This window comes from Hemiscyllium ocellatum, unplaced genomic scaffold (assembly GCF_020745735.1).
Source record: "Hemiscyllium ocellatum isolate sHemOce1 unplaced genomic scaffold, sHemOce1.pat.X.cur. scaffold_736_pat_ctg1, whole genome shotgun sequence".
Classification (NCBI taxonomy): Eukaryota; Metazoa; Chordata; class Chondrichthyes; order Orectolobiformes; family Hemiscylliidae; genus Hemiscyllium; species Hemiscyllium ocellatum.
In genome coordinates this window covers 148,832-163,029 of record NW_026869206.1, presented here as the reverse complement: position 1 = coordinate 163,029, position 14,198 = coordinate 148,832, and the positions used below count along the sequence as shown (strand labels likewise).

Below are 14,198 nucleotides of genomic sequence, written 5' to 3'. Positions count from 1 at the left end.
AATATCGCTCCCTCCAATATCACTCCTTTCAGTATCACTCCCTCCAATATCGCTCCCTTCAGGATCACTCCCTCCAGTATCCCTCCCTCCAATATCACTCCCTCCGATATCGCTCGCTCCAGTATCGCTCCCTCCAGTATCTCTCTCTCCGATATCACTCCCTCCAATATCACTCACTCCAGTATCGCTCCCTCCAGTATCACTCCCTCCATTATCACTCCCGTCAGTATCACTCCCTCCAATATCACTCCCTCCAATATCACTCCCTCGAGTATCACTCCCTCCAGTATCACTCTCTCCAATATTGCTCCCTTCAGTATCACTCCCTCCAATATCACTCCCTCCAGTATCACTCTCTCCAATATTGCTCCCTTCAGTATCACTCCCTCCAGTATCACTCCCTCCAATATCACTCCCTCCAGTATCACTCCCTCCAGTATCGCTCCCTCCAGTATCGCTCCCTCTAGTGTCGCCCCCTCCAATATCACTCCCTCCAATATCCCTCCATCCAGTATCGATCCTCAAATATCACTCCCTCAAATATCAATCCCTCCAGTATCATTCCCTCCAGTATCACTCCCTCGAGTATCACTCCCTCCAATATTGCTCCCTCCAATATTGCTCCCTTCAGTATCACTCCCTCCAATATCACTCCCTTTAATATCACTCCCTCCCATATTGCTCCCTTCAGTATCACTCCCTCCTATATTACTCCCTGCAATATCACTCCCTCCAATATCGCTCCCTCCAGTATCACTCACTCCAGTATCGCTCCCTCTAGTGTCGCTCCCTCCAATATCACTCCCTCCAATATACCTCCATCCAGTATCGATCCTCAAATGTCACTCCCTCCAATATCACTCCCTCCAATATCACTCCCTCCAGTTTCGCTCACTCCAGTATCACTCCGTTAAATATCACTCCCTCCAGTAACGCACCCTCGTGTATCACTCCCTCCAATATCACTCCCTCCAATATTGCTCCCTTCAGTATCACTCCCTCCAGTATCGCTCCCTCTAGTGTCGCTCCCTCCAATATCACTCCCTCCAATATCGATCCGTCCAATATTGCTCCCTCCACTATCACTCCATCCAGTATCACTCCCTCCAGTATCGCTCCCTCAAATATCACTCCCTCCAATATCACTCCCTCAAATATCACTCCCTCTAATATCACTCCCTCCAGTATCGCTCCCTCCAGCGTCGATCCACAAATATCACTCCCTCCAATATCACTCCCTCCACTATCACTCCCTCCAATATCACTCCCTCCAATATCGCTCCCTCCAGTATCACTCACTCCAGTATCGCTCCGTCTAGTGTTGCTCCCTCCAATATCACTCCCTCCAATATCCCTCCATCCAGTATCGATCCTCAAATATCACTCCCTCCAATATCACTCCCTCCAATATCACTCCCTCCAGTTTCGCTCACTCCAATCTCACTCCCTCTAATATCACTCCCTGCAGTCTCACTCCCTCCAATATCACTCCCTCCAATATCACTCCCTCCAGTATCATTCCCTCCAGTATCACTCCCTCCAATATACCCCCCTTCAATATCACTCCCTCCAATATCGCTCCCTCCAGTATCACTCCCTCCAGTATCACTCCCTCCAATATCCCTCCATCCAGTATCACTCCCTCCATTATCGTTCCCTCCAATATCACTCACACCAAAATCTCTCCCTCCAATATCACTCCTTCCAGTATCACTCCCTCCAATATCACTCCCTCCAGTTTCGCTCACTCCAATCTCACTCCCTCCAATATCACTCCCTCCAGTATCGCTCCCTCTAGTGTCCCTCCCTCCAATATCACTCCCTCCAATATCGCTCCATCCAGTGTCACTCCCTCCATTATCGTTCCCTCCAATATCACTCACACCAATATCACTCCCTCCAATATCACTCCTTCCAGTATCACTCCCTCCAATATCGCTCCGTCCAATATTGCTCCCTCCAATATCACTCCCTCCAATATTGCTCCCTCCAGTATCCCTCCCTCCAGTATCCCTCCCTCAAATATCACTCCCTCAAATATCGCTCTCTCCAGTATCACTTCCTCCACTATCACTCCCTCCAATATCACTCCCTCCATTATCACTCCCTCGAGTATCACTCCCTCCAGTATTGCTCCCTCTAGTGTCGCTCCCTCCAATATCACTCCCTCCAATATCCCTCCATCCAGTATCGATCCTCAAATATCACTCCCTCCAACATCACTCCCTCCAATATCACTCCCTCCATTTTTGCTCCCTCCAGTATCACTCCCTCCAATATCGCTCCCACCTGTATCACTCCCTCCAATATCACTCCCTCCAATATCGCTCACTCCAGTATCACTCCCTCCAGTATCACTCCCTCTAGTGTCGCTCCCTCCTATATCACTCCCTCCAATATCCCTCCATCCAGTTTCGCTCACTCCAATCTCGCTCCCTCCAGTATCACTCCCTCCATTATCACTCCCTCCAATATCACTCCCTCCAATATCACACCCTCCAGTATCATTCCCTCCAGTATCACTCCCTCCAGTATCACTCCCTCCAGTATCACTCCCTTGAGTATCACTCCCTCCAATATCACTCCCCCCAATATCGCTCCCTCCAATATCACTCCTTTCAGTATCACTCCCTCCAATATCGCTCGCTCCAGTATCGCTCCCTCCAGTATCTCTCTCTCCAATATCACTCCCTCCAATATCACTCCCTCCAATATCGCTCGCTCCAGTATCGCTCCCTCCAGTATCTCTCTCTCCAATATCACTCCCTCCAGTATCACTCCCTCGAGTATCACTCCCTCCAATATTGCTCCCTCCAATATTGCTCCCTCCAGTATCACTCCCTCCAGTATCGCTCCCTCTAGTGTCGCCCCCCCCAATATCACTCCCTCCAATATCCCTCCATCCAGTATCGATCCTCAAATATCACTCCCTCAAATATCACTCCCTCCAATATCACTCCCTCCAGTATCATTCCTTCCAGTATCACTCCCTCGAGTATCACTCCCTCCAATATTGCTCCCTCCAATATCGCTCCCTCCAATATCACTCCCTCCAGTATCATTCCTTCCAGTATCACTCCCTCGAGTATCACTCGCTCTAATATCACTCCCTCCCATATTGCTCCCTCCAATATCACTCCCTCCAATATCACTCCCTCCAGTATCACTCCCTCGAGTATCACTCCCTCCAATATCGCTCCCTCCAATATTACTCCCTGCAATATCACTCCCTCCAATATCGCTCCCTCCAGTATCACTCACTCCAGTATCGCTCCCTCTAGTGTCGCTCCTTCCAATATCACTCCCTCCCATTTCCCTCCATCCAGTATCGATCCTCAAATATCACTCCCTCCAATATCACTCCCTCCAATATCCCTCCATCCAGTATCGATCCTCAAATATCACTCCCTCCAATATCACTCACTCCAGTTTCGCTCACTCCAATATCGCTCCCTCCAGTATCACTCACTCCATTATCACTCCCTCCAATATCACTCCCTCCAGTATAATCCCTCCAGTATCACTCCCTTGAGTATCACTCCCTCCAATATTGCTCCCTCCAATATTGCTCCCGTCAGTATCACTCCCTCCAATTTCACTCCCTCCAATATCACTCCTTTCAGTATCACTCCCTCCAATATCGCTCCCTTCAGTATCACTCCCTCCAGTATCACTCCCTCCAGTATCCCTCCCTCCAATATCACTCCCTCCAATATCACTCACTCCAGTATCGCTCCCTCCAGTATCACTCCCTCCATTATCACTCCCTCCAATATCACTCCCTCCAATATCACTCCCTCCAGTATCATTCCCACCAGTATCACTCCCTTGAGTATCACTCCCTCCAATATCACTCCCTCCAATATGACTCCCTCTAATATCACTCCCTCCCATATTGCTCCCTCCAATATCACTCCCTCCAATATCACTCCCTCCAGTATCATTCCCTCCAGTATCACTCCCACCAGTATCACTCCCTCCAGTATCTCTCTCTCCAATATCGCTCCCTCCAATATTACTCCCTGCAATATCACTCCCTCCAATATCGCTCCCTCCAGTATCACTCACTCCAGTATCGCTCCCTCTAGTGTCGCTCCTTCCAATATCACTCCTTTCAGTATCACTCCCTCCAATATCGCTCGCTCCAGTATCGCTCCCTCCAGTATCTCTCTCTCCAATATCACTCCCTCCAGTGTCATTTCCTCCAGTATCACTCCCTCGTGAATCACTCCCTCCAATATCACTCCCTCCAATATCGCTCCGTCTAATATTGCTCCCTCCACTATCACTCCCTCCAGTATCCCTGCCTCAAATATCACTCCCTCAAATATCACTCCCTCCAATATCACTCCCTCCAATATCGCTCCCTCCAGTATCACTCCCTCCAATATCGCTCTCTCCTGTATCACTCCCTCCAGTATCACTCCCTCCAGTATCCCTCCATCCAGTATCGATCCTCAAATGTCACTCCCTCCAATATCACTCACACCAAAATCACTCCCTCCAATATTGACCGGTCCAATATTGCTCCCTCCACTATCACTCCCTCCAGTATCACTCCCTCCAATATCGCTCCCTCCAGCATCGATCCTCAAATATCACTCCCTCCGATATCACTCCCTCCAATATCGCTCCTTCCTGTATCACTCCTTCCAATATCACGCCCTCCAATATCACTCCCTCCAATATCACTCCCTCCAATATCGCTCCGTCTAATATTGCTCCCTCCAATATCACTCCCTCCAATATCACTCCCTCCAATATCGCTCCGTCTAATATTGCTCCCTCCACTATCACTCCCTCCAGTATCCCTGCCTCAAATATCACTCCCTCAAATATCACTCCCTCCAATATCACTCCCTCCAATATCGCTCCCTCCAGTATCGCTCCCTCAAATATCACTCCCTCTAATCTCACTCCCTCCAGTATCGCTCCCTCCAGCATCGATACTCAAATATCACTCACTCAAATATCACTCCCTCAAATATCACTCCCTCCGGTATCACTCCCTCCAGTATCGCTCCTTCCTGTATCACTCCTACCAATATCACTCCCTCTAATCTCACTCCCTCCAGTATCGCTCCCTCCAGCATTGATCCTCAAATATCACTCCCTCAAAAATCACTCCCTCAAAAAACTCCCTCCAGTATCACTCCCTCCAATATCGCTCGCTCCAGTATCACTCCCTCCAATATCACTCCTTCCAGTATCATTCCCTCCAATATCACTCCCTCCAATATCACTCTCTCCAATATCGCTCCATCTAATATTGCTCCCTCCAGTATCACTCCCTCCAGTATCACTCCCTGCAGTATCACTCCCTCCAGTATCCCTCCCTCAAATATCACTCCCTCCAATATCATTCCCTCCAATATCGCTCCCTCCAGTATCACTCACTCCAGTATCACTCCCTCTAGTGTCGCTCCCTCCATTATCACTCCCTCCAATATCCCTCCATCCGGTATCGATCCTCAAATATCACTCCCTCCAATATCACTCCCTCCAGTTTCGCTCACTCCAATCTCGCTCCCTCCAGTATCAGTCTCTCCAGTCTCACTCCCTCCAATATCACTCCCTCCAGTATCATTCCCTCCAGTATCACTCCCTCCAATATCACTCCCTCCAATATCACTCCCTCCAATATCGCTCCCTCCAGTATCATTCCCTCTAGTATCGCTCCCTCTAGTGTCGCTCCCTCCAATATCACTCCCTCCACTATCCATCCCTCCAATATCACTCCCACCAATATCGCTCCCTCCAGCATCACTCACTCCAGTATCGCTCCCTCTAGTGTCGCTCCCTCCAATATCACTCCCTCCAATATCCCTCCATCCAGTATTGATCCTCAAATATCACTCCCTCCAATATCACTCCCTCCAATATCACTCCCTCCAGTTTCGCTCACTCCAATCTCGCTCCCTCCAGTATCACTCTCTCCAGTCTCACTCCCTCCTATATCACTCCCTCCAATATCACGCCCTCCAGTATCATTCCCTCCAGTATCTCTCCCTCCAATATCACTCCCTCCAATATCACTCCCTCCAATATCGCTCCCTCCAGTATCACTCACTCCAGTATCGCTCCCTCTAGTGTCGCCCCCTCCAATATCACTCCCTCCAATATCCCTCCCTCCAATATCACTCCCTCCAGTTTCACTCACACCAATCTCGCTCCCTCCAGTATCACTCCCTCCAGTCTCACTCCCTCCAATATCGCTCCCTCCAGTATCACTCCCTCCAATATCGCTCCGTCTAATATTGCTCCCTCCACTATCACTCCATCCAGTATCACTCCCTCCAGTATCGCTCCCTCCAGTATCCCTCCCTCAAATATCACTCCCTCAAATATCGCTCCCTACAGTATCACTCCCTCCAATATTGCTCCCTCCAGTTTCGCTCACTCCAATCTCGCTCCCACCTGTATCACTCCCTCCATTATCACTCCCTCCAATATCGCTCACTCCAGTATCACTCACTCCAGTATCGCTCCCTCTAGTGTCGCTCCCTCCAATATCACTCCCTCCAATATCTCTCCATCCAGTATCGATCCTCAAATATCACTCCCTCGTGTATCACTCCCTCCAATATCACTCCCTCCAGTTTTGCTCACTCCAGTATCACTCCCTCCATTATCACTCCCTCCAATATCACTCCCTACAGTATCACTCCCTCCAATATTGCTCCCTCCAGTATCACTCCCTCCATTATCACTCCCTCCAATATCACTCCCTCCAATATCACTCCCTCTCATATCATTCCCTTCAGTATCACTCACTCCAGTACCGCTCCCTCTAGTATCGCTCCCTCCAATATCACTCCCTCCAATATCCCTCCATCCAGTATCGATCCTCCAATATCACTCCCTCCAGTTTCGCTAACTCCAATCTCGCTCCCTCCAGTATCGCTCACTCCATTATCACTCCCTCCAATATCACTCCCTCCAGTATCACTCCCTCGAGTATCACTCCCTACAATATCGCTCCCTCCAATATCACTCCCTCCAATATCGCTCCCTCCAGTATCACTCACTCCAGTATCGCTCCCTCTAGTATCGCCCCCTCCAATATCACTCCCTCCAATATCCCTCCATCCAGTATCGATCCTCAAATATCACTCCCTCCAATATCACTCCCTCCAATATCACTCCCTCCAGTTTCGCTCACTCCAGTATCACTCCGTTAAATATCACTCCCTCCAGTATCGCACCCTCGTGTATCACTCCCTCCAATATCACTCCCTCCAGTGTCATTTCCTCCAGTATCACTCCCTCGTGTATCACTCCATCCCATATCACTCCCTCCAATATTGCTCCCTCCACTATCACTCCATCCAGTATCACTCCCTCCAGTATCGCTCCCTCAAATATCACTCCCTCTAATATCACTCCCTCCAGTATCGCTCCCTCCAGCATCGATCCTCAAATATCTCTCACTCAAATATCACTCCCTCAAATATCACTCCCTCTAATATCACTCCCTCCAGTATCGCTCCCTCCAGCATCGATCCTCAAATATCACTCCCTCCAATATCACTCCTTCCAATATCGCTCCCTCCAGTATCACTCACTCCAGTATCGCTCCCTCTAGTGTCGCTCCCTCCAATATCACTCCCTCTAATATCCCTCCATCCAGTATCGATCCTCAAATATCACTCCCTCCAATATCACTCACACCAAAATCACTCCCTCCAATATCGATCGGTCCAATATTGCTCCCTCCACTATCACTCCCTCCAGTATCACTCCCTCCAGTATCACTCCCTCCAGTATCGCTCCCTCCAGCATCGATCCTCAAATATCACTCACTCAACTATCACTCCCTCCAGTATCACTCTTTCCAATATCGCTCCTTCCAGTATCACTCACTCCAGTATCGCTCCCTCTAGTATCGCTCCCTCCAATATCACTCTGTCCTGTATCACTCCCTCCGATATCACTCCCTCCAATATCGCTCCCTCCAGTATCGCTCCCTCCAGTATCGCTCCCTCCAGCATCGATCCTCAAATATCACTCCCTCAAATATCACTCCCTCCCATATCACTCCCTCCAATATCGCTCCCTCCAGTATCACTCCCTCCAGTATCTCTCTCTCCAATATCACTCCCTCCAGCATTGATTCTCAAATATCACTCCCTCAAAAATCACTCCCTCCAATATCACTCCTTCCAGTATCACTCCCTCCAATATCACTCCCTCCAATATCACTCACTCCAATATCCCTCCATCCAGTATCGATCCTCAAATATCACTCCCTCCAATATCACTCCCTCCAGTTTCGCTCACTCCAATCTCGCTCCCTCCAGTATCACTCCCTCGAGTATCACTCCCTCCAATATCGCTCCCTCCAATATTGCTCCCTCCAGTATCACTCACTCCAGTATCGCTCCCTCTAGTGTCGCTCCCTCCAATATCACTCCCTCCAATATCACTCTCTCCAATATCGCTCCGTCTAATATTGCTCCCTCCACTATCACTCCATCCAGTATCACTCCCTCCAGTATCCCTGCCTCAAATATCACTCCCTCCAGTATCCCTGCCTCAAATATCACTCCCTCAAATATCACTCTCTCCAATATCGCTCCCTCCATTATCACTCACTCCAGTATCACTCCCTCTAGTGTCGCTCTCTCCAATATCACTCCCTCCAATATCCCTCCATCCAGTATCGCTCCCTCCAATATCGATCCCTCCAATATCACTCCCTCCAATATCCATCTCTCCAGTGTTGCTCCCTCCAATATTCCTCAATTCAGTTTCGCTCCCTCCAATCTCACTCCCTCCTGTATCACTCCCTCCAGTATTGATCCTCAAATATCACTTCCTACAACATCACTCCCTCCAATTTCACTCCCTCCAATATCGCTCTCTCCAATATCGCTCCCGGCAATATTGCTCCCTCCACTATCACTCCATCCAGTATCACTCCCTCCAGTATCGCTCCCTCCAGTATCCCTGCCTAAAATATCACTCCCTCAAATATCACTCCCTGAAATATCACTCCCTCTAATATCACTCCCTCCAATATTGCTCTCTCCAGTGTTGCTCCCTCCAATATCCCTCAGTTCAGTTTCGCTCCCTCCAATCTCACTCCCTCCTGTATCGCTCCCTCCATTATCACTCCCTTCAGTATCACTCCCTCCAGTATTGATCCTCAAATATCACTTCCTACAACATCACTCCCTCGAGTATCACTCCCTCCAATATCACTCCCTCTAATATCACTCCCTCCAATATGACTTCCTCCAATATTACTCCCTCCAGTATCACTCCCTCCAAGATCACTCCCTCTAATATCGCTCCCTCCAGTTACCTCCCCCTAGCCCCCTCCTCCTCCAACGATCATCCCTCGAAACTGTTGCCTTCGGAAATCAAAGTCCCGAGTGGGACCATTATAATAAAGGTCTTGCCTCCTCACAGTGTAACACCCCCCGTGCCTTTCCATCCTCCCTCCGATCACAAAAACACCCTTCCAGCCTCCGCTCACAAACAGACCCTTCCAGCCTCCGCTCACAAAAACACCCTTCCAGCCTCCGCTCACAAACAGACCCTTCCAGCCTCCGCTCGCAAACAGACCCTTCCAGCCTGCTCTATCATCGAATAGGATCATGGCTGACCTTTTTGGGGAGTGTGTTCCACTTTGCCGCACCCTCACTGTAAACCCTATTTCCTTTCCTGTTGTCAAATCTATCGTGGCCTTCAAACCATTCACCGAGGCAGCTTCCACTGGGCAGGGGATTCCACAGAATCACAACCCTTTAGGGTAAATGGTTTTCTCGTCAGACCCCGTCTCAACCCCCCACCTGTCGAGGCTATGCCCCCTCGTTCGAGTTTCACCCCCTACCCCACCCCCAATGGAAACAATCTCCCCGATTCTCTCTTGTTGATCCCCTTGAGAGGCTTATATGTTTTTACAAGATGACACACTCCCCACCATCCTTCCAATGAATGGAGTCACGATGGGTGCAATCATTCACCTTCCATGCATCTGTCTACCCTCTGCCTTAAACGATATTTTTAAATTATATTCCCAACAGTGTGGAAACTGGCCCTTCAGCCCCACAAGTCCACACCGACCCTCTGAAGAGTAACCCATCCAGACCCATTCCCCTACCCTATATTTACCACTGACTAATGCTCCAAATACTGTGGGTAATTTAGCATGGCTAATCCACCCTAACCTACACATCCCTGAGCACTATGGGTAATTTAGCATGGCCAATCCACCCTAACCTACACATCCCTGAGCACTATGGGTAATTTAGCATGGCCAATCCACCCTAACCTGCACATCCCTGGGCACTATGGGTAATTTAGCATGGCCAATCCACCCTAACCTACACATCCCTGAGCACTATGGGTAATTTAGCATGGCCAATCCACCCTAACCTACACATCCCTGAGCACTATGGGTAATTTAGCATGGCCAATCCACCCTAACCTGCACATCCCTGAACACTATGGGGTAATTTAGCATGGCCAATCCACCCTAACCTACACATCCCTGAGCACTATGGGTAATTTAGCATGGCCAATCCACCCTAACCTACACATCCCTGAGCACTATGGGTAATTTAGCATGGCCAATCCACCCTAACCTACACAACTTTGTTACTGTGGGAGGAAACCCACGCAGACACGGGCAGAACGTGCAAACTCCACACCGACAATTGCCCTGAGGGTGGACTCGAACCCGGGCCCCTGGTGCTGGGAGGCAGCAGTGCTAACCACTGAGCCACCGGGCCGTCTCCTTTCAGCAGTTCTGCCTTCACTGCCTACTGAGGAAGGTGTTTCCAATGTCTCAGTGAAACAAATGTTTTGAATGTGCCCCTCCCCCTCCCCTGGCCTTGTTTTTCAACTCAGACCTTCAGCTCTCCCAATATCACACCCACGTCCACCCTGTGAACTCCCCTCTGTCTGAATTTTCTCCCCTCTGACCCCTCGGGACGACACATCCCCGGCCTATCTAGTCTCTCCTCCCAACGCAGACTGCTCAATCCTGGTATTAGTTCTCTGAATGGCTTCCAGTGTGCTCCTGCCCAGCACTGTACACAGTGTACTCTCACCATTGCCCTGTACAACTGAGACACAATCTCTGTCCTCCTGTGTTCGGTTTCCTTTGCATTACACTGCACCATTCTGAAGTCTTGCTGTGAACTAACCACGCACCTCTGAATCTCACGGCTCTCGCCATTCGGGTTCCCCGCCTCTTTTTATAAACGCCTTCCGTCCAAAAATGGACCCTTTCACTCTTCCCCACCTCCCGTTCCAGTTCCGCCTCCTCCCCCCCACAGCCTGTCTTTGTGGCTGCCTCAGAATCCGTGCACGCCGGCAAGTGGGGCTAGGTCCATTCGGGAGGCCTGGTTGGCATGGATGAGTTGGGCCGAAGGGTCTGTGTCCATGCTTGACTCCGCTGACTCTCACTCACATGGGAAGTGCAGAGTCACGTACAGCACAGGACACAGACCCTTCGGCCCAACCCGTCCATGCCGACCCAGATATCCCAACCCAATCTGGTCCCACCTGCCAGCACCCGGCCCATATCCCCCCAAACCCTTCCTATTCATATCCCCATCCAGATGCCTCTTAAATGCTGTAATTGTACCAGCCTCCACCACTTCCTCTGGCAGCTCATTCCATACACGTCCCACCCTCTGGGGGATAAAGTTGCCCCTTAGGTCTCTTTTATATCTTTCCCCCTCACCCTAAACCTATGCCCCTCTAGTTCTGCACTCCCCCACCCCAGGGAAAAGACTTTGCCTATTTACCCTAGCTGTGCCCCTCATGATTTTATAAACCTCTATAAGGTCACCCCTCAGCCTCCGACGCTCCAGGGAAAACAGCCCCAGCCTGTTCAGCCTCTCCCTGTAGCTCAGACCCTCCAACCCTGGCAACATCCTTGTAAATCTTTTCTGAACCCTTTCAAATTTCACAACATCTTTCCGATAGGAAGGAGACCAGAATTGCACGCAATATTCCAACAGCGGCCTAACCAATGTCCTGTACAGCCGCAACATGACCTCCCAACTCCTGTACTCAACACTCTGACCAATAAAGGAAAGCATACCCAGAGCTTATGCCCAGAGAAATTCAGAGTTGACCGAACCTAGTCTGAAGATCACCAATAGTGTTGGCTCCAAAACCAGATGGATCCCGAGATTTTGGTTATTCTATATCAAAATCACCCTGAACCCCTCAATTAGATTCCAGTCTGTAACTCACTCCCAGGGTATCTGTTATTCTGTATATAAGGGGCAACTTTTTCCCGCAGAGGGGGGAGTATGTCACAGAGCCATGTACAGGATGGAAACAGACCTTTCGGTCCAACCTGTCCATGCCGACCAGATATCCCAACCCAATCTAATCCCACCTGCCAGCACCCGGCCCATATCCCTCCAAACCCTTCCTATTCATATCCCCATCAAGATGCCTCTTAAATGCTGTAATTGTACCAGCCTCCACCACTTCCTCTGGCAGCTCATTCCACACACGTACCACCCTCTGGGGAAAAAAGTTGCCCCTTAGCTCTCGTTTATATCTTTCCCCTCTCACCCTAAACCTATGTCCCTCTAGTTCTGGACTCCCTCACCCCAGGGGAAAATACTTTGTCTATTTACCCTATCCGTGCCCCTCATGATTTTATAAACCTCTATAAGGTCACCCCTCAGCCTCTGACGCTCCAGGGAAAACAGCCCCAGCCTGTTCAGCCTCTCCCTGTAGCTCAAACCCTCCAACCCTGGTCACATCCTTGTAAATCTTTTCTGAACCCCTTTCAAGTTTCACAACATCCTTCTTATAGCAAGGAGATTAGAATTGCATGCAATATAGTCGCTATATTTACACATGATCGCATTCAGATTGAGATCTCCACTAAGGAGCGTTCGAACCGAGGGATATGGAACTTGTGCAGAGTGCTCCAGACATGGAGGAACTGGATATAAGCCTGATTTCTTGTTTCTTTGCTCTCCCAACAGACTTTAAAGCCTTTGAGGAAGCGGCTGAGGAGTTCCAGCCCTACATCGCTTTCTACGCAACATTTAACAAGCGAGTGAGTAGAGTGTCTCGCGCTAGGATAGGTGACCGGGGTTGATGGGGAGACTCTCTGCCTGTGCGTGGCTCAGGAGATGATGCAGGGATGGGCTAACTTTCACAGCATCCATTTTGAGTGCAACCACTCAGCCCATCAAGTACGCACTGCCCCTCCGAAGAGCATCCAGCCCACAACCATTTCATCTCCAACCCTTTCACCCTTGGTTAATGGACACTATGGATAATTTAGCATGGCCAACCCACTCAATTCTGCACATCCCTGAGCACTATGGGGTAATTTAGCATGGCCAATCCACCCTAACCTACACATCCCTGAGCACTATGGGTAATTTAGCATGGCCAATCCACCCTAACCTGCACATCCCTGAGCACTATGGGTAATTTAGCATGGCCAACCCACTCTAATCTGCACATCCCTGAACACTATGGGTAATTTAGCACGGCCAACCCAGTCTAATCTGCTCATCCCTGAGCACTATGGGTAATTTAGCACGGCCAATCCACCCTAACCTGCACATCCCTGAACACTATGGGTAATTTAGCATGACCAATCCATCCTAACCTACACATCCCTGAACACTATGGGTAATTTAGCATGGCCAATCCACCCTAACCTGCACATCCCTGAGCACTATGGGTAATTTAGCATGGCCAATCCACCCTAACCTACACATCCCTGAGCACTATGGGTAATTTAGCATGGCCAATCCACCCTAACCTACACATCCCTGAACACTATGGGTAATTTAGCATGGCCAATCCATCCTAACCTACACATCCCTGAGCACTATGGGTAATTTAGCATGGCCAATCCACCCTAACCTACACATCCCTGAGCACTATGGGTAATTTAGCATGGCCAATCCACCCTAACCTACACATCCCTGGGCACTATGGGTAATTTAGCATGGCCAATCCACCCTAACCTACACATCCCTGAGCACTATGGGTAATTTAGCATGGCCAATGTCAGGCTTCGGGGGTTCCATGCAGCGAATGCAACGTTAAAGGGGAGGAGTAGGATATAGACAACGGTGTGGCTGTGACTGTAAGGAAGGGTTAGACAGAGCTCCACAGGACATGACGGCGCAACACATGTCCTTCAACCAGCAACATCACCAGATGACAGGCACAAATGATGTGTCTCAGCATCA

General features: G+C 49.7%; 1 protein-coding gene across 1 annotated transcript in view; it reads left to right on the top strand.

Moving 5' to 3' along the window:
* The window catches only part of LOC132814202 (calsequestrin-1-like), a 96,260-nt gene that overhangs the window by 37,896 nt on the left and 44,166 nt on the right, over positions 1 to 14,198 (top strand). Inside the window, exon 5 of the mRNA XM_060823416.1 lies at positions 12,969 to 13,042. Within this exon, the coding sequence (XP_060679399.1) occupies positions 12,969 to 13,042 (74 nt within the window). The remainder of the gene's footprint in view (positions 1 to 12,968; positions 13,043 to 14,198) is intronic.